At 40.5% G+C, this 21301-nt stretch overlaps 1 protein-coding gene across 3 annotated transcripts in view; it reads left to right on the top strand.

Moving 5' to 3' along the window:
• The window catches only part of LOC102458957 (sodium channel protein type 2 subunit alpha-like), a 167254-nt gene extending 158697 nt beyond the window's left edge, over positions 1–8557 (top strand). For all 3 annotated transcript variants that reach the window (XM_075933532.1, XM_075933531.1, XM_075933530.1), the window contains 3 exons: positions 3806–3910; positions 4297–4567; positions 5014–8557. In XM_075933532.1, coding sequence (XP_075789647.1) covers positions 3806–3910; positions 4297–4567; positions 5014–6197 — 1560 coding nt within the window. In that variant the 3' untranslated portion in view covers positions 6198–8557. The remainder of the gene's footprint in view (positions 1–3805; positions 3911–4296; positions 4568–5013) is intronic.
• Positions 8558–21301: the final 12744 nt, after the last annotated feature.

The following is a 21301-nucleotide window of genomic DNA, read 5'->3' as shown; positions in this document are numbered from 1 at the left end:
TGGGAGATGGTATCAAAAACTTTGCTAATGTCAAGGTATATCATGTTCACCACTTTCCTCATATCCACAGAACTAGTTACCTCAGCATAGAAGGCAGTCTGGTTTGGCATGACGTGCCCTTGATGAATCCATGTTGACTATTCCTGATCATTTTCCTCTTTTCCAAGAGCATCAAAATGGATTCCTTGAGGATCCCTATTATGATTTTTCTGGGAACTGAGGTGCATCTGACCAGTCTGTAGTCCCCTGGATTGTCCTTCTTCCCTTTTTTAAAGATGGGCACTACATTTGCCTTTTACCAATTGTCTGGGTCCTTTCCTGATCACCATGAGTTTTCAAATATAATGGCTAACAGCTCTGCAATCAAATCAGCCAACTCCTTCAGCCCCCTCAGATTCATTAGATCTGGCCCCATCTGTGTATGTCTATCTTTTCTAAATAGTTCTTAACCTGTTTGTTCTCTTCTGAGGGCTGCCCATACTGAGCTGCCTAGTAAAGTAGTCTGGGAGCCTATCCCATTTGTAAAGGCAGAGGCAAAAAAAGCATTGAGATTTTCTCTCATCATCTGTCACTAGCTTACCTCCCTCATTAAATCCCACACCTTCCCTGACCACTCTCTCATTGCTACCATGCTTATAGAAACCTTTCTTGTTATTCTTCACTTCCCTTGCTAGCTGTAATTCCAGTTGCTCTTTTTCCTTCCTGATTACACCCCTGCATGCCCACACAATATATTTATACCCTTCCCTAATATATGCCACTTCTTGTAAGTTTCCTTTTTGTGTTTGTTTGCAAAAGATTCACTCTTAAGCCAAGCTGGTCGCCAACCATATTTGCTTTCTTACAATGAATTGAAATGGTTTGTTCCTGCACCTTCAATAAGGTTCTTTAAAATACAGCCAGGTCTTCTAGATTCCCTTACTCTCACGTTAGCATCCCAGGTGATCCTGCCCAGCAGTTCCCTGAGGGAGTCAGAGTCTGCTTTTCTGAAGTCCAGGTTCTGTATTTTGCTGCTCTCTCTTCTTCCTTTGGTTAGGATCCTGAAATCAACCATCTCATGATTACTGCTGCCCAGGTTTCCACATCTACTTCTCCTACTAATTCCTCCATGTTTGTAAGCATCAGGTCAAGCTGAGCATGGCCCCTGGTTGGTTCCTTCAGCACTTGTAGCAGAAAGTTGTCCCCAACATTCTCCAAAAACTTCCTAGATTGTCTATGTACTGCTGTATTGGTGTCCCAACAGATGTTAGGGTGATTAAAGTCCCCTATGACAATGGTCCCCAACATTTCAAGGTTGTCGGGCGCCAGGGGGCGTGGCCGTTCGCCCGCCGGGCGCCAGGGGGCGGGGACACTTGCACCCCAGGGGCGGCCCCCCCCATAGCCGCATGCCCAGGGGCGCTCCCCCCGCCAGCGCCGCGCGCCCGGGGCCGGCGCTCCCCCCACCAGCGCCGCGCGCCCGGGGCCGGCGCTCCCCCCACCAGCGCCGCGCGCCCGGGGCCGGCGCTCCCCCCACCAGCGCCGCGCGCCCGGGGCCGGCGCTCCCCCCACCAGCGCCGCGCGCCCGGGGCCGGCGCTCCCCCCGCCTGCGCCGCGCGCCCGGGGCCGGCGCTCCCTCCGCCATGCGCCGCGCGCCTGGGGCCGGCGCTCCCCCCACCAGTGCCGCGCGCCTGGGGCCGGCGCTCCCCCTGCCAAGCGCCGCGCGCCCGGGGCCAGCGCTCCCCCCGCCATGCGCCCGGTGCCAGGCCAGCCCCGAGCACGCTCCCCCCGCCGTGCACCCGGTGCCAGGCCAGCCCCGAGCACGCTCCCCCCGCCATGCGCCCGGTGCCAGGCCAGCCCCGAGCACGCTCTCCCCGCCATGCACCCGGTGCCAGGCCAGCCCCGAGCACCTGGCGGGCGCATGGAAATGCCCCTGCGGGCGCCATGGCGCCCGCGGGCACCGTGTTGGGGACCACGGCCCTATGAGAACAAGAGCCTGTGATTTGGAAGCTTCTGTTAATTGTCTGAAGAAGGCCTCATCTATAAGAGACAACCATCACAACATCACCCTTTTTACCCCCGCATCTAAACTTAATCCAAAGACTCTCAACAGGCTTTTCTCCCACTTTATTTCATCTCATTTCTGTCACTCCAGTCTTTAAGGTCACCCAGATCTTCCTGTGTGATCTCAGATTGAGAAAGCTAATGATTGTTCTACGTTGAATCATGGTCAACATGTTGGAACCCCATATTAGCCTTTGAGAATACAAGGTTGGTCTCTGACATAAGGGTAAGGAGAAAGGATCAAACATGCTTAGGATCAAACCTATTGCCATATGTGGCATCAGGAAGGAATTTCCCCCCAAGTCAGAATGGCAGTGAGGGTGGCGGATTTTTGTCTTCCTCTGTAGCATGTCGGTGCAGGATTATCTGGGCATTTCTGTTTTAATCATTTCCCTGCCATCGTGGAAGGGCCTCAAGCACTAGTGCATCTCAATGCCTCCTATCTCTATGTGTCGCACACAATAGTTTACTCGTTTGGGCTGTAATACTTTAGTCTCATTTCAGTTGTTCGGTTAATGAGCAGGTCCTGGAGGCATTGACAGCCTGTACCAAGTGGCAAGCTTTAAAGAAATCACTCTAAGAATTGTTATTTTTTAAAGCAAAGGCAAGAGGTGGCTTCTTCTTTTGCAGATTCTTAGCCTGACTGGCTAGATTAAGGAAATAGTTTCCCCCGAAACATTCCTTTGAAAACAACTAAAACCTTTTTTTTTACAAATAAAGAGGAAAAGAATTTAAAGAATTCCAAAATAAACTTATATCTGAATATTATCAGTAGCGCTTTTTCCAACTGCAGAAAGCATGTGGTTTCCTTTTTTGTTTTAGTGTGGGGACACAGCTATGGGGAAATTGCAGGGAGCCATTTGTATTTAAAAACAAAAAAAAGAGAAATAGGAAGAGGGTACCTGACTCTAGAAAGAGTGAACATGAGAAGGGAAAATCTTATAAGGTAACAGTGAAGATTTTATCAGATACAGAATTACCAAACCAGAGATACCAAATCCTGAAATTATTGCTCAGTCCTCTAATGGAGAGTAGGTTCTTGGTGGAATGCTCCACAAGATGGTAAAGATTTTTCAGTAAGAAGCAAGATGTTGGAATTTGATAGGGATAGTAAATTGTTTAGTTTTTAAAATAAAGTCAGAGGATTATGGGAAATTAAATTGGACTTCAATAGTTTAGAAATAAATTTGGCACATGGCTGGAGTTGAAAAGTTATAAAATAACATTTTTGAAAATTTTTGTTAAAATATTCAGAAGTTAGTTATTCTTCTTGCAGAAGTTGTTAACGTCTACAAATATTCAGAAGTTAGTTATTCCTAATCTGTTGTAATTGAAGACCTATTAATTAAATTCTTTTTCTAGCTTCAGAACTCATTTTTGGTTAATAGCTGACTTACAGATGTTGACATCACTAGTACAGCTTTAATTCCTGAATATCTTATGAAAGAATGAATGCCTATATAGTAAATTCTGTACTTATTATATATTTGAATAACAGAGTGAAATAATGTCCCTGATAGCATGATTAATCCTAGAACATAAGAACAGCCATACTGGGTCAGGCCAAAGGTCCATCTAGCCCAGTATCCTGTCCGCTGACAGTGACCAATACCAGATGCCTCAGAGGGAGGGATGATATCAGGTAATCCTCATGTGATCCCTCCCGTCACCCACCTCCAGAGAAACAGAGGCTAGGGACACCATTCCTACCCATCCTGGCTAATAGCCATTGATGGACCTTGTAACAGTTATTTTATTTCTTTACTTTGGAGGTCAAGACATCTTCATGACAGAAGAACAGAAAAAATATTACAATGCAATGAAAAAGTTGGGATCCAAGAAACCACAAAAACCTATACCTAGGCCAAGGGTAAGAATTTTATATTATTTTACATTCATTTGAATTTGATCAAAACACAATGACAAACTAAGTGTCAAACATTTCTGAATGTTATAGTCGGAAATGAAAATGTATGCATGTTTATATGTGGTCACAGTAGAATCTTTGATTCTCTTCATGTGATAGCTCTCAGATATGAAAGAGTATAAACCAATTCATTTCCTGGGGGGAAACTTAGACTAGCACACTTATTTTCTTCTCTCTCAAATCTTATGTTTCACTGATTTCCAAAGCCTTCCTTTAAAAAGAAATAAACTGCAAAAAGGCTGGTGTGTGTGTGTGTGTGTGTGTATGTGCGTGCGCGCGCACGTACACATGTTTAATAATAGCAGATTCACTATTACTTTTTTTTTCAGAACAAATTCCAAGGTTTTGTGTTTGATATTGTAACAAAACAAGCATTTGATATCAGCATCATGGTCCTTATCTGCCTTAACATGGTCACAATGATGGTAGAAACTGATGACGAGAGTGATGAGATGAAAGATATTTTATACTGGATTAACCTGGTGTTTATTGTCCTTTTCACTGGAGAATGTGTCCTCAAACTAATTTCACTCCGTCATTATTACTTCACCATAGGCTGGAACATATTTGATTTTGTGGTTGTCATTCTCTCAATAATAGGTAAGAAATAATCACATTAAAAAGGAATGTAATGAATTGAAGGACAAATATTTGTTATGCATATTTGGTTTAACAATGAAAGATTTATAAGATCAGATGGTTACTTAGCTTTTGCTTCCCCTAACTATACTATAAACAGGAGACATGTTTTAGAACATTTGCAGCAATCTGTAAAGAAATAGGCTTTCTTAGTATTTCAGTATTTTAATGTCAGTTTGTTTTTCATACCCCACTGTAAAAAGTGCCAAAACAAATATAGCATCTATGCACTGTCTTTTAATAGAAGCTCTTCTGCAAAATTTAAGAAAATACATTATGATTCTCTCCCTATTCAGAATCTCCACTAAGCATAGATATGGTCTATCTTCATTTATGCTGTGTGATATGGAAAATTTAAGTTGTTATAAAACAGACTATCCTTTTCTCTTTTTTTCTTTTTTTTACAGGTATGTTTCTAGACAAGGTGATTGAAAAATATTTTGTGTCCCCCACCTTGTTCAGAGTTGTCCGACTTGCCAGAATAGGTCGAATCCTGCGTCTGATCAAGGGTGCAAAAGGGATCCGCACTCTGCTTTTTGCTTTGATGATGTCTCTTCCAGCTTTGTTTAACATTGGTCTCCTGCTTTTCCTAGTCATGTTTATCTATGCTATATTTGGAATGTCCAAGTTCGCTTATGTTAAGAAGGAAGCTGGGATTGATGACATGTTCAACTTTGAAACTTTTCCCAACAGCATGATTTGCCTATTTCAGATTACCACATCTGCTGGTTGGGATGGTTTGCTGTCACCAATTCTTAACAGTGGAGACCCAGACTGTGACCCTAATAAATCTCACCCAGGGAGCTCTGTTAAAGGAGACTGTGGTAACCCTTCAGTTGGGATTTTCTTTTTTGTCAGTTATATTATTATATCATTTTTAGTTGTAGTAAACATGTATATTGCTGTTATTTTGGAGAACTTCAGTGTCGCTACAGAAGAGAGTGCCGAGCCTTTGAGTGAGGATGACTTTGAGATGTTCTATGAGGTTTGGGAAAAGTACGATCCAGATGCAACCCAGTTTATAGAATACAGTAAATTGTCTGATTTTGCAGCCTCTTTGGATCCTCCTCTTCTTATAGCAAAACCAAACACTCTTCAGCTTATTGCAATGGATCTGCCCTTGGTGAGTGGTGACAGAATTCACTGCCTTGACATCCTGTTTGCTTTTACCAAGCGTGTTTTGGGGGAAAGTGATGAGATGGATGCACTTCGAATACAAATGGAAGATCGGTTTATGGCAGCCAACCCTTCTAAAGTCTCCTATGAACCAATTACAACCACATTAAAACGAAAACAACAGGAGGTGTCTGCTACTATAATTCAGCGAGCTTACAGGCATTACCATTTAAGGCAAACAGTGAAAAAAGTTTCATTTATGTCTTGCAAAGAAGAGCATGATCTGCATATCAAAGGCGATATGACTCTGGATAAGCTAAGTGAAAACTCATCTGCAGAAAAAACAGATAGGACCCCCTCCACAACCTCTCCGCCTTCCTACGATAGTGTAACAAAGCCAGACAAAGACAAATATGAAAAAGACAAATCAGAAAAAGAAGACAAAAGTAAGGACATCAGAGAAAGAAAAAAATAAAAGGAAACAAAGAATTCCATTTGTGACAAATTATTTACAACCTGAAAAAGTGACATTTATGTCAATAGGGCTGCTGAAGGACGTCTATGCCAAACTTGAGAGTTTTTACGTGTGTGTGTGTATATATATATTCATTCTCTCTCTCTCTCTCTCTCTGTCTCACACAAACACACACACCTATCTTAAGGTCAGTGCCTAAATCAAACTGTGACTGTAGAATAACAGCCTTGCCAAGAGAATACGGTTTCCATTATCAGCTGGTACTGATGAAGAGGAGACACAACATTGCTATTTAGACTGTAAGGAACATTGAAAGGGTGCAAATATATAATTCTGTAACCACATGTGTGTTCATACAGAAGTGATTTGCATGAAGGCAGGCTGTACTTAGAGCTCATTCAGGGGAAAACATGATGTTACAAAGAGCAGCAGAGTTCTATTTCCAGGTTTCAGGGTGGATCTTAATTTTGAAGTATTTTGACTATCATGAAATAGAACATCCAGCAAAAACATAAATATAAAGTCACAAAGAATACCCAAAAATTGAAGTCCTTTTTTTTTTTTTGCTTGCTTGGTTGGTTGGGTAGTTGTTTTTTATGGGGTTTTTTTTAACATAAATTAAATTTAAACACTGTATTCCATATTTTATTCTAAGTTCTGGAGCTACATTCTGTCTCTGCTTGTCTTTTCATGTGAGTAAAACTCATTTAAAATAAAGGAAGTAACATGTTCAGATCAATGGGAACTTCAAGTACCCATGGGACAAATACTTAAATAGGTAGCAGGTTTAAAACAAACAAAAGGAAGCATTTCTTCAAACAATGCATAATCAGCCTATGGAACTCTTTGCCATAGGATGTTGTGAAGACCAGGATTTGAATGCTGTTAAAAAAAGAGCTAAGTAAATTCATGGAAGATAGGTCCATCAGTGGCCATTAGCTGGAATGGTATCTCCAGCCTCTGTTTGTCAGAACCTGGGAATGGACAACAGGAGATGGATGACTTGATGACTATCTGTTCTGTTCATTCCCTCTGGGGCACATGGCATTGGCCACTGTCAAAACACAGGATACTGAGCTAGATAGACCTTTGATCTGATCCAGTATGGCCATTCTTATGTACTGCCTTGATTTATACCTCATGCGAACAACCCAACTCCCAATAGTGTTGCACAAGGGAGACATGGCAAGAGAAGTGTAAATCAGGGAGGAATTTGGTTCCCATATGTTTTTGTCAAGTGTTCTGCTACAGGAAATGAATCTTCCCAAAACACTGAAATGACCAAATAGATGTAGCTATTCTGCTTTATCCTGCAGTATTTTTAAATGCATCTGTTCTCAGCAAGGCTGATGTTGTAATTGTCAGTGAAATGGCTTTTGATACTTAAATCATTGTTTGACACAGTGGCATGCAGTGGTTTAAGCAAGCAAATAATGACCTGAGCTCAGTATTTATTTCATCAGATCTGTATCACTATAAGTCTAGTTTGGAGACTTTCAACAGGTAATACATATATTCTGTACTATTATAAATAATTTGAAGGCTGTCACTGATGCATGTTATCTGTATCTTACGCCTTGTTGCTGTATCTTATGCCTTCCGAAGTTCGGAAGTCTTAATATGGGAAGCCATTGTCAGAGGAAAAGCGAAACAAATTGTTCAACCAGACGACATTCCTCATATCAGTAAGCAATAGTTTGCTGCTATTTAAGAGCTTTTTTTAATTTTAAAAAGATAATATTATGTGGAGGGGGTGTATAATTGGACTATACAGGATGTGTAAAAAATGCCTTAACTTGTTGAAAGTATGGGGTTAGAAAACAGGTTTTTGTTAATTTCTATTTCCACTTATTTTCTATTAAGAAACTTAAAACATGAAATGAGTAGTTGTAAGCTTATGCTTCTAATTATACTTGAATATACTTTAATAATGAAATGATTTCAATAAAGTGGGGACCACAGTTCACTTGTCTCTGAATAGGTTGTTCTTTGTATGTGGAAAAAGAATGGAGAAATTTAGCTGCCTGCATCTGAAGTTTCCTTGATCTTTCTCAGTGTCTGTTTATGTAGACTTATTCTTGTTGATTCATGATGCACTAGAACTGTTCAAAATATAATATAGGATTCACAGTCTTTTTCATACAAACAAGAACAAAGTAGTGAACTTGTGTAATGCATCACATCAGGACCTTTTTGTTTCTTACACAAAGTGGAGTTAAACATAGACTCCTTCTTTTACTAAAACTATTCACGTGTAGTGTACTGGTAAACTGCATGAAGGAAAATGTTTCCCCATAAATAACAGTAAACTACATTACTAACCAGATGAAAGAATAAAGATTACATTTTTATCATATGTGTTTGTTTAATCTGTGTTTTATTATGTAAAATTAATACACAATGTTAAATGGGTTTCTCATAAAGTTAAAGGAAAATGGCTTTAATGATGGGGAAATAGGGTCTATTGTAATTAGATCACTAATTACAATATGGCTCAAGTCAGTATTGATAGGAACTTGTTACTATCTGATTGTTTTTAAATTATGGGAAAGAATTAGTGGTCTCAATTCAATTTTTAGTAAATAGCATCACAACACAATAACATGAGGCACTTGTTCAGGGTATTATAGCATGTGGTCCAAGAACTCAATGGGGATGGTGATTTTAATTACCATATTACTCTCACAGGTCCCGCTAGATGATGTCTGAGGCACTGGCACAATGTGGGGTCCTTTGTGTGCTGCTGATGCCCAGGTGTCACACATTCTGTGAACTTAAAGAGGATTCCAGCCTCCAACACTATATAGCATCTTCCACAAAATTATTAGATTCACTGTTAAGGAAAACAAGAAAATTTAATTTAGAAAATAGAGCATTCAACTGCCATAAAAATAACAAATGTTAAATTATATTTGTCATTTGTGTAGTTATTTTAGATATTTACAACTTTCATAGAACATATAGCTCTTGGAAAGTTATCAGTATTTTTTTATTGACATTGTACTTGGCATTGAGCAAAATACAGAAGTTCTTGGCATCTAAATGCATGGATGGAAACATAGTACCCTGAGAGAGGGATAATTCAATCTTAAAGGGGTTTTTTATTATTATTATCTACTCTTTCTCTCTTCTTTAACATAATGGGCTGGAGAGTTATCACTTTTTGACCTTGCATAGAAATGAATTTAAACTAATTAGAGCTAAAATTTAAGCTCAGAGTTTAACATTTTTAATTAGCTCAAATTAATAGAACTTCCCAGATGTTCATTACCTAAATGGAGTTTCAGTTTTTTCCTCACACATTAATTTGCTTTAAAATTCCTGTATCATAGTAAAAATTAGATATTTATTGTAAAAAATTATCAATACAACTATAAAAACTTCAAAAAACCTCAGCTGTGCAGTACCACTGATTGCATGTTCAAAACAAAACTACTGTTTTTGATTACTGTATTGGATGCACTCTTTTTCAGTGTATAAAACCTACATTATGTTGTTTTCTGAAGATAACACTGGAATGATAGTTCTCTTTTTTACGGTGTATTTTCTACTGTCACATACTAGCATAAACTTGCATTTGTTTGTGGTCATTAGTAACACCTTCGTACCCTATAAGCGTGCCAGCACATTTCTGTCATCATTAATCTTGTGCTGTGTAGGGGTCAATTGCAGAAGAACTCTGTACGTGTGAAGTATAGGGATGGTGAGGCCTGCATTCTCCCCCCTTTTCCATTTTTGCCTCCCCCCTTCCCTACTACTGATGAGCCAGAAGCAAGCCTCTAGGAACATACGCCATTGTAGCAAAGAACGAATTGTAGATAAGGGTGGGAACATAACAATCCTGTTTACCTAAATGTACTGATCATGTAAACAAAGTCAAAGGACAAGCAGTACAGCTGAGCAATACTGTAACAAGCCATGAGTAATCCCCAGAAATTTCCAAACTGCCACAAACAAGGTAGAGACACAGTATTTAAAGCTGCACCAGAGCACAGCAATTTGGACCTCACCGATGGGCTTTGGGTACCGGTGCCTTGGAAGCTGAGACAGTCTCCCATTTCATCTGCAGCTGAAACGGAGTTCCCCAGCTAGCAGAAGGGATATAAGAATGCCGCTTTTCCTATCATGTTGTTCTTTTAGTTAAGGGGAACATCTGATAGCTGTCAGAAAATAAACTGCTTGTGTTTGACATATACCTGTGTAGCATGTCTTTGTACTTTGAGAACCCAGTGTCAAACCTGAGACTTACTCTTGCCGGCAACATGCTGTTGTGATGTTTATTGAAATTGTAATCAGACTTAAATAGGCATTATTTTCTTATAACCCCAATTCTAAACATCTATGTCCTTTATTCCAGTGAAATGTCTCTGAGGAGGGTGGATTTCTGCTGTGTGTTTTATATTAGTGGTAACAGGAGTATGTATGTGTGATGGATAGGAGGAGTGCTCAACAGCATTTGATGACTAAAGGGTTAAACTCAGGTGGGGGTGTTTGCAATGGCAGAGGATATTGAAATTTGAATTGAAAGATATATGCTTGCTATTTTCTTTGTGGGAGTTTTTTAAGCTAGGAGCTGGGGAAAACGAATTGAACTAGGCAGAACTACCATGCCTACAAGGAGTACTGGGCACGGAAATGGACTGGACCTAGAAGCATTGATTGTGAGTAGATAGGAAAAATGTATATTTAGTCGCAATCAGGTATTTTCTTTATTTTGTTGTTCAGTTAAACTTATCTGTGCTAAGTCCATGTGCTTCCCCTTCCCCCCCCCCCCATTCTCTCTATCTAAGGTGCACCCAAAGATACCATTTTTCTTTGTGTTCTTTTCTCAGTTGCTCTGTAACATTTAGCAACCAAGTATGCTTTAGCACATATATCTTTTTGTTTTATTAATAAAATCACCTTTTTTCAAGGTGACGATTTCATTATTGTGTCCTGGAAGGTATCAGGAGGTCTGTGTATGCATGCCTAAGACTGAGAGGTCAGTTATCAGAGACTGATGTTTTTTTACTCTTCTCCAAGCTCTCTTGTGGTAAAAGATCTTTGGAGCGGGGGGGGGGCAACCTAGAAGGTATTTGGATTTACAGCAGACCAAAGATCTCAATCATTCTCCTTAGACTATAATATCCTGTTCTTTAAAAAAGTTAAAGTAGTAAGGAGATGCGCTAGCATAATGGGGCCATTAGGGTCTTATATACGAACTAGCAAGATTCCAGAAATTCCTACAGTATTCTCTTTTTATTAGTTGCAATGAAATTAAGGTGAAATCCACAGCAAAACTCTCATTGACTTCCATGGGGGCAGATTTCAACCCTTATTTTTTTCAGCTCTGGGTTCTGAGGACTTACTACCGTTTCCCATTATTGAATTTCACATACATTACAACACTCATTGTCTTTTGGTAGTGCTATATGCACACATTGTCTTTTTGTAGTGCTATATGCACAAATTGAGTCCACTTGTATTTTACAAGGGATGGGGTACAAGAGGATTTGAGCTCTATTAGATATGAGATTTATTCATAGAATACTTATGAGATCATCAAGCCTAGGCCCCTGCCTTCATGGCAGGACCAAGCACCATCCAGACCATCCCTGACAGGTGTTTGTCTAATCTCCTCTTAAAAATCTCCAACAATGGAGATTCTACAACCTGCTTAGTCAATTTATTTCAGTGCTTAGCCACTCTGACACTTGGTAGCATGTTCCTAATATCCAACCTAAACCTCCCTTGCTGCAATTTAAGCCCATTGCTTCTTGTCGTGCCATCAGAAGTTTAAGACCTTCATCAGAACAGGGCCTGATGAAATGCATTTTAGAAAACTCATTTAGCCCCTTGAGTTTTCTAAAATGCATTTCATCAGGCCCTAGTGACTAGAAGACATCTAAAATTTTTAAGTAATTTTAAACTTGTTCTTTTCTTATTTTAACTTCTGAACGTACCTCCTTTTCTCCTGCATTCACTATGCTAGGAATCCATTCACCATCAACCTTCTTGGTAAAAATTGAAACAAAGAAGTTGTTAAGCACCTTTGCCATTTCCACATTTTCTGTTATTGTTTTTACCTCTTCATTGAGTAATGGGTCTACTTTGTCCTTGGTCTTCCTCTTGCTTCTAATATATTTGTAGAATGTTTTCTTGTTACCTTTTACGTCTCTAACTAGATTGAGCTCATTTTGTGCTTCAGTTTGTATTAATACGATTAAACTACAATGTGCATCAGTAAAAGAATAGACTCCCACCTTTTATAATAACAGTATACAAGTACCTGTTGTGCTAGATAAGATTACAGAACAGCAAAACCAACATATAATGGCTAAGGAAGTGAGAGAGATTCCTAAACCTGAGCTGCTATTTTTAGGTGACAGATCTGAGGAACTGAGCCATATTAAGGTGCCATTAGAGGTAATTTTGGAACAAAATGATAAATTAAACAGTAATAGTCAGCAAGACCAGATGGTATTTACCCAAGAGTTTTGAAGGAACTCAAATGTGAAATTGCAGAATTACTAACTGTAGTTTATAACGTATAATTTGAATCAGCTTTGGTACCAAATGACTAGAGGATTGCTAGTGTGATGCCAAATTTTAAAAAGGGTTCCAGAGGTGATCCCAGCAATTCCTGGCCAGTTAGCCTGATTTCAGTACCAGGCAAACTGGTTGCAACTATAGTAAAGAACAAAATAGACACATAGATGAACTTCAATAGAAATGTAGCCGTGTTAGTCTGGTGTAGCTGAAGCAAAATACAGGACTATGTAGCACTTTAAAGACTAACAAGATGGTTTATTAGATGATGAGCTTTCGTGGGCCAGACCCACTTCCTCAGATCAAATAGTGGAAGAAAATAGTCACACCATATATACCAAAGGATACAATTTAAAAAAATGAATACATATGAAAAGGACAAATCAAATGTCAGTACAGAAGAGGGATGGGAAGGTGAATGTCTGTGGGCTAATTTTAGCATGAATGACAGTTCAGAGGATTCCCTTTCAAGTGCAGATTTAAAAGGTCTTTGTAGCAGGATGCAGATAGTTAAGTCCTTGAGACAGTGTCCTTTCTGGTTGAAATGGCAAGAAACTGTTTTTTCTGATATCTGTTTTGTGGGCATTGATCCTTTGGCGAAGTGTCTGAGACGGTTGTCCAATGTACATAGCAGACGGACACTTTCGGCACATGATCGCATAAATTATATTTCTGTATGCGCAGGAATATGTGTTCTTGATCTTATAACTCACTTAGTTAGGTCCAATAATGGTATCAGAAGAGTGAATATGTGGACAAAGCTGGCAACGGGGCTTGTTGCAAGGAAAGGTACCAGGGTTGGTATTAGTGTGGTATGTCCTGTGGTTGTTGGTAAGAATCATCTTGAGGTTAGGTGGTTGTCTATAGGAGACTATGGGTCTGTCTCCCAGAGCCTCTTGGAGTTTGGTATCCTGTTCCAGTATAGGCTGTAGTTTATTGATAATGTGTTGGACAGGTTTAAGTTGGGGGTTGTAGGTGCACTTGAAAGGGAATCCTCTGAACTGTCATTCATCCTAAAATTTGACACTTTACGTCTGAGTCTAAACAAAGGATCTAGTTATCTTACCCATTACAAAGATAGCTTCCCTAATTATCACCTCTAATATCATTAGCCACAGACATTCACCTCCCCCCCTATCTCCCTTCTGTACTGAAATTTGATTTGTCCTTTTCATATGTATTCATATTTTTAAATTGTATCCTTTGGTATATATGGTTGTGACTATTTTCTTCCACTATTTGATCTGAGTAAGTGGGTCTGGCCCACGAAAGCTCATCATCTAATAAACCATCTTGTTAGTCTTTAAAGTGCTACATAGTCCTGTATTTTGCTTCAGATGAACTTCATTTATTGAGAAGAGTCAACATGTTTTTTTGTAAAGGGAAGTCTTGCCTCGCCAATGTACTATAATGCTTTGAAGGGGTCAACAAGCAGTGGACAAGGGGATCCAGTGGATTTGCAATCCTGGTTGGACCTCCCTGGTCTGGCATCCTGATGACCTGACTGGTCCCAAATCAGGGATTTTGCTGGACTAGGGGAGATCAATATGGGCCTCTCTGCTGCCAGATTCAGGGCTCCACTCCTAGCCACTGGGCTCTGCTTCTGGCCACCAGTTCCCCATCCTCCAGTCAGGCCAACAGGTTCTATCTTTAGCCATGGCCTTCGCCCCAGCTGCTGAGCTCTGCCTCCAGCCGCTGGCCTGGCTCGCTGGTCTAGCAGTATCCATAGTCCTGATGGACTGGTTTTTCCCCATTCCTGAAGCACTTTTGGGGTCCCTAATGATGCCCAACCAGAGAGTTCTGGACTAGAGAGGTTCAGCCTGTAATTTTCAGAAAGCCTTTGACAAGGTCCCATACAAAAGGCTTTTCAGCAAAGTAAGCTGCCATGGGGTAACAGCAAAAGTCTTGTCAGTAATTGGTTAAAGGATAGGAAACAGTATGGATAAATGGCCAGTTTTCAGAATGAAGTAAGATAGATAGTGATGTTCCCCAGAGGTTAATACTGCAACCAGCCCTATTCAACATAGTCATAAATGGTCTGGAAAGGGAAGTAAATAGTGAAGTGGTATAATTTGCAGAAGATACAAAACTACTCAAGATTGTTAAGTCCCAGACAGACTGTGAAGAGCTACAAAAGCATCTCTCAAATTTGGGTGACTGGTCAACAAAGTAGCACATGAAATTTAATGTTGATAAATGCAAAGTAATGCACATTGGAAAACATAATCCATACGTATATATAAAATGACTTGGACTAAATTAGCTGTTACCACTCAAGAGAGAGTTCTTGGAGTCATTGTGGATAGTTCTCTGAAAACATCCACTCAATGTGCAGTGGCAGTCAAAAAAAGCAAGCAATGTTGTGAATGATTGAAATGGATAGATAAGACAGAAAATATCATTGTCTCTAGCATAAATCCATGGTATGCTCACATCTTGTGCAGATGTGGTTGCCCCATCTCAAACTAAATATATTGGAAAAGATTCAGAAAAGGGCAAAAAAAATTATAAGAGGTATGGAATAGCTGCCATATGAGGAGAGATTAAGACTGGGACTTTGCAGTTTAAACAATTAAGGGGGAATATGATAGAGGACTATAAAATCATGATTTGTGGAGAAAATATATAAGGAAGTGCTGTTTACTCATTGCACTAGAACTAGGAGCCACCAAATGAAACTAATAAGCAGAAGGTTTAAAATAAAGGAAGTATTTCTCCATACAACACACAGTCAACCTGTGGAACTCCTTGACAGAGAATGTTGTGAAGGCTAAGACTAACTGCGTTAAAAAAAGAACTACATAAATACATAGGGTATGTCTACACTGCCCTCCTAGTTCGAACTAGGAGGGTAATGTAGGCATACCGCACTTGCAAATGAAGCCCGGGATTTGAATTTCCTGGGCTTCATTTGCATAAGCGGGGAGCCGCCATTTTTAAAACCCCGCTGGTTCGAACCCCGTGCAGCGCGGCTACATGGGGCTCGAACTAGGTAGTTCGAACTAGGATTCCTATTCCGAACTACCGGTACACCTCGTTCCACGAACTAGCGGGGTAGTGTAGACATACCCTCAGAGAATAGGTCCATCAATGGTTATTAGCCAGGGTGAGCATCAATGGTGTCTCTAAACTGTGAGAAGCTGGGAATGAGCAATAGGGAATACATCACTTGATGATTCTGTTTGGTTCAATCTGTCTGGGGCACCTGGTATTGGAAGACAGGATCGATGAGTTAGATCAGACCTAGGCAAAATACGGCCTGTGGGCCAGATTCGGCCTGCCAAGCCACCAGATCCGGCCCGTGGATGGTGCAGGGAGCCCCAAGCAGGCTCCTTGCTTGATTTGCACCACTTGCACATCACTCAGAAAAGCAGCTGCCAGGCTGTAAATCTTTAAAAACGGAGAGCCTAGAGTGGATGGGGGAAGGTGTCAAACACTGTCCCTGCCCCTAGCACAATTCCATTGGCTGGTTTCTGGCCAGAAATCGGCCAGTGGGAGCTGCCTGTTTGAAAAACAGGTGACACACAAAGCACCACGGGCCCCCTCCCCTCCAACACATAGTTATTCACTCATGAGCATGGCCCTACAGCCTGTGCAGGAGCAGAGCAGGCTGTTTGGGGGTCTCAAGCCTACCTCTGGCACCCCAGCCCTTCCCTTTCCCAACCCTCTGCCCCCCACTCCACGTACCCAAGCCCTCTAACCCCCTCCTGCATCCATATAAGCAAGAGCTCTCAGTGGTCAGAAACCTACAGTCCCTTATTTGTCCACTCAGCCGTTTCTCTGAATTAATGTTACTTTAAATCCTCTAATGAGCAGTTAGCCTGTTCAGTGACCCAGGTCACAACCACCTCCTTCACCCAAACTCCCTTACCTACCCAACTCTTCCTCCTGCACCCAATCCCTTACCCCAAGCTCCCTTCTGCACCCAGCCTCCATTCTAGACCCCACACTTTCTCCATTAATATCATGGAAGAGTGCAGCCCTCAACCACTTTTTCCAAAATCTTGGAGTGGCCCCCCCATCAAAAATTATTGCCCACCCCAGAGTTAGATGGATCTTTGGTCTGACCCAGTATGACCATTTTATGTTCTTATAACACAAAATTAAAACATTCCTAATAAAGATGCTTGTTTATTGGTTGTTGTGGGACTAGAGAATTACTGAACTGCTGTCGCACTATGCAACCAGAAAGGAATCTGTAGCTGTATACAATATGGTAAGAGAAAACTGCTGACATATCTATAGTTCAGGAATATCTAATGGCTGGCAACCCTCTGCATTATTAACATAATGCTCTGTGAGAGGGGGATGGTACAAATGTGTTGATCTATTTCCTTCTCAGACACGTCTAAGTTTTATCTCTGTGATCTAGTGTGCCACCTTCCTGGTTTTTATCATATTTCTGTCTCTCTCCACTATCAAGTGAGAGCTGTTGCAGCATAAAACACAGACTTTTTATAGTGCCTGCACAAGAAAACAGATCATACTGCAGTGTAACCCAAGCAAAGTAAACTGCGGCACATTCTCCTCTCTCAGGAGAGAGGGGAAATCACGTGCAGGAGCACACATGATCTCTGCTGCAAGAACAAAATTTGATGGAAATAGTGAAAGACATTTCATAAACAATTTATAACAGCCAAAAAGGCAGCTATGCCAAGCAGTCTCTCCATTTATATTTTCTATTGTCTGTCCTATGAACAAATTGCCTTTCTGCATAATCTATGTATCCAAATGTTTTATCTACCTAATCTAGTAAATATATAGATTTAGAATAGTTTGTCTTCTGATTTGTTTCTATTTATTTTTTTTAAAACTGCATGCTATTTTCATTGTATTTTTATAAATCTGGTGGCTAAAAAAGGGAAACTGTTGTAATTCAAAGAATTTTCTTTTCAGACTGAAAGAAATGTGTTTTCAATTTTTAAAAGTAATGAAATACCTGTAATATGCATCTCCATAAGCAGCTTTGGAATTATATGCCTTTTTTCTGTACAAGTCTATAAAAAGAATCCAGATCAATATTTCTGGAGTGCTGTGCTGTAGCAGCACCTGCATTACTCTCAACACAGATATACATGCAGAGGTGTAGTAAGTCCTACATGTCTATCCACAAACAAGGGGCATGCAATTAAAAGAGAAAATCATGAGTGTGTTACCCAGGGTATATAAAGATTTAGTATTCCCTTTTCAAAACGTACACCTTTCATGAGTTGTCCTATTACTTCCACTGTTTTTAACTTGATTGCTGCAGAATGTGGCAAATTCTGTTTAAAGGTGGAATGTGCCTGTTTATAGTGCTGAAATGTACCAGGTATGTTTGAGCAAAATGCATCTGTAGTACCACAGAATGAATGAGGCTGCTAAATGGCAGAAGAGAGGTGGATTATAGGGAAACAGATAAGTGGAGAGGCAATTGGAAACACCCAAAGTACAAGCTTTTTTTATATTGAAGCTGGGATCCATTTTTTAACCTATTCATAGTACCAGCTTTGCTGTTTGTATTTATAATCTTCTATGTCCTGAACTAGCTTTAGAATTCTGTTTCCTGTTATTTATCAAAACATCAAAATTACAAGGAAATATGTTTATTCATAACCTCTTGTTCAAAGGATGGTGGATAACAGTTTTGGGAAGGGCAAACAATGAAGTGTTTGCATTTTTCTGCTTGTGTTTTTGAGACTGTTGAACTCACCTTGTTTTAATCCCCAAAGTGAGAGGAACAAATTCAGCAAAGTGCAAAAGGTAAAAACCAGAAACAGTGAAAAGTAAGAATATTACAGTAATATAGGTATTCATGATAAGTTGTTGTCCATATCAGCAGAAAATCAATTTGTTTCTATCACTATGATACTTTACTTAAGTCTGACTGCCATCCTTTAATTATTAACAATTTTTTCTAGTTGCCAAGTCTTCTGCATTTTTTTTAAATCTCCTATGACTTCTTGCAAAGATTTTACATTAGTTAATGGGGGGGGAGGCAGATTCTTTAGAACATTTTTATGGCTGTCATTTATTCCAAGTGAATGTTTCAAAGAGAGATTTTGTCAGGGCAGAGCAAAATATGGTCTGTGGCCCACCAAGCCTCCAGATCCAGCCTGTGGATGCAGTGGGGAGCCTCAGGCAGGCTCCCTGCCTCCCCACCCACCCCGCAAACACTGCTGAGAAAAGTGACTGCTGTGAGGTTGTTGTTTGAACAGCTGCAAGCCTGAGGGAGAGGAGAGGCTTTACATACTGCTCCCACCCTCAGCACAATCCCATTGGCAGGTTTCCAGCCAATGAGAACTGCGTATTTTTAACAGGCAACTTGAGAAGCACCCTTCCCTCCTCCCCTTAGGCCCCAAACTATAGAAAGACCAATGGCCCCTGCAGCCAGTGCAGGGGTGGGAAGGCAGGGCCAGGAGTCAAGCAGGTAAGTCTCCTGGGTTGAGCCTTTCTCTGGCACCACAACCCTCTACCCTATATAACCCAAACCCTCTTCCCCCCTCCTGCACCCATATCCCATCCTGCATCCCAATCCTTTGCCCCAGGTCACAACACCTTCCTGCCGAAGGTCACAACCCAAACACCTGCACTCCACTCCTCTGCTCCAGGTCACAACCACCTCCTTCACCCAGACTCCCTCCCAGATCCCATACCTTCTCTTGCACCCAAATCCCCTACTGCAAGCTCCCTTCTGTACCCAACCTCCATGCCACACCCCACATCTCCTCCATTAATATGGAAGGGTGCAGCCCTTGACCACTCTCCAAATTTTTAATTGCCCCCTACCCATCAAAAATTATTGCCAACCCCTGGATTATGGCAATGAAGAAAATATAAATTATCATGGAAGCAGAAATGACAGATTCTGCACCACTGAACTTTTTCTCCTGTTTCTCATATGGTCATGCAGAAAAACAAAATAGCTATTGAAATGCTAAAGGCTAAGAGCACAGAAAGGTTTCATAGGAAGCTTCGGAATACCAAATATACATACAATAAATATTAGTACACTTTTAATATAACCATTTTTTCACATTACTTTTAAATGGTGCCAAGAATGAACATTTGTGGCAGTTAAGGCTTTCTTCTCTTTGTCCCTTTGTTTTATGGGGAGCAGGGGGAAAGCAGAATTAGCAAGTAACTCTTACATCTTCACATTCTTCCTTTTTTTCCAAAAATGTACTGTATTTCTTCTGGTGCTATCTCTCACCAGTGGTCTGTTAGGGTACGTCTACACATCAAGGCTAAAGTTGAATTAAGCTACACAACTTCAGCTATATCAAGTGTATAGCTTAAGTCAAAATAGCTTTTGTCTTTAGGTGCTGTCTACACAGCAGAAAGTCGAAGGAAAAACACTCTTCCTTCGACTTCCCTTACTTCTTGTAAAAAGAGGGTTACAGGAGTCGGAGTAAGAAGTCTTCCAGCTCAACATTATTTCAAAATAAACTTGTAGGCTGTGTCTACATTGGCATCCCTTTCCAGAAAAGGGATGCTAATGAGACACATTGCAATTGCAAATCTGCGGGGGATTTAAATATCCCTCGCGGCATTTGCATTTACATGGCTGCTGCTTTTTTCCGGCTTGGGGGATAAGCCGGAGAAAAGCGCCAGTCTAGACGTGATTCTCCAGAAAATAAGCCCTTTTCCGGAGGATCTCTTATTCCTACTTTCAAGGAATTCGAGCCTGGTTTGCTCTGCACTTGGCTACAGTGAGGCTGCCACTGCTGTTTCCTATCCAGCTAGTGGGGAAAGGAGAGAAGCACTGACAACTCAGTTAGTGGGTACCAACACCTGGCCCACTCAACAGTGGCCCCAACAGGCAAGGTGGAGACTAGCTGGTGGTGCTAGCTGGTGAGGAGCTATAAAAAGGGGGGAGGGAAATTGCCCCTCACCCAATAACAAATGATGCCTTTGCTCCAAAGGGAACAGGATCAAGTGCCATGACCAATACCAGTTTGGAAATATTAGATGAAGAACGCTGCAATTGAGTTGAAATTTTTTAAAACAATTCTAATAGGTCTTTTCCATCTTCGGTGATTCTGATTCTTAGTCATGGGGATGGGGCTATTGACATTTTGAGAGATATTTTTACCAGCTGATTTGAAAAAGTGATTTAATGTCCATCTTGTTAGAAGCATTCAGTGTACTTTTCCTTTTGCAACATGTCTAAGAATCTAATTCTGGTCTTACTGAAATCAGACTTTTTTCATTGGCTTCAGTGCAAGAAGAATTTGGCCCTTGATGTATTAATTATAGGCTCACTAAAATAGAACACAACATCCATCCTTTTCTTTCCCTTCCACTTGAGTAGTGAAAGCAAAAGATCTGCCTTTTAAGTATCAATCAATAAGACCAAGAAGCATTCTACTGCAGCAGATTTTATAGGCACTGCAGCTAAATAGTAATTGGATCAACAGTATTAATTACATTTCTCATGTGGTAGCATCAGTGAATTGAGGTACAAACAACCTTATTAGCAAATAGATTTCTTTGCAATCAGAAAAAATTATTAAAGGATGAAGAAAGAAGATAATTTTATTTTTAAATTGACTATCTTAGGAACATGAACATATTTTGGTAATAGTAGACAATCA

The sequence above is a fragment of the Pelodiscus sinensis genome, chromosome 7, assembly GCF_049634645.1.
Source record: "Pelodiscus sinensis isolate JC-2024 chromosome 7, ASM4963464v1, whole genome shotgun sequence".
Classification (NCBI taxonomy): Eukaryota; Metazoa; Chordata; order Testudines; family Trionychidae; genus Pelodiscus; species Pelodiscus sinensis.
The sequence above is the reverse complement of the archived record's forward strand: the minus strand, read 5'-3'. Positions and strand labels throughout refer to the sequence as shown.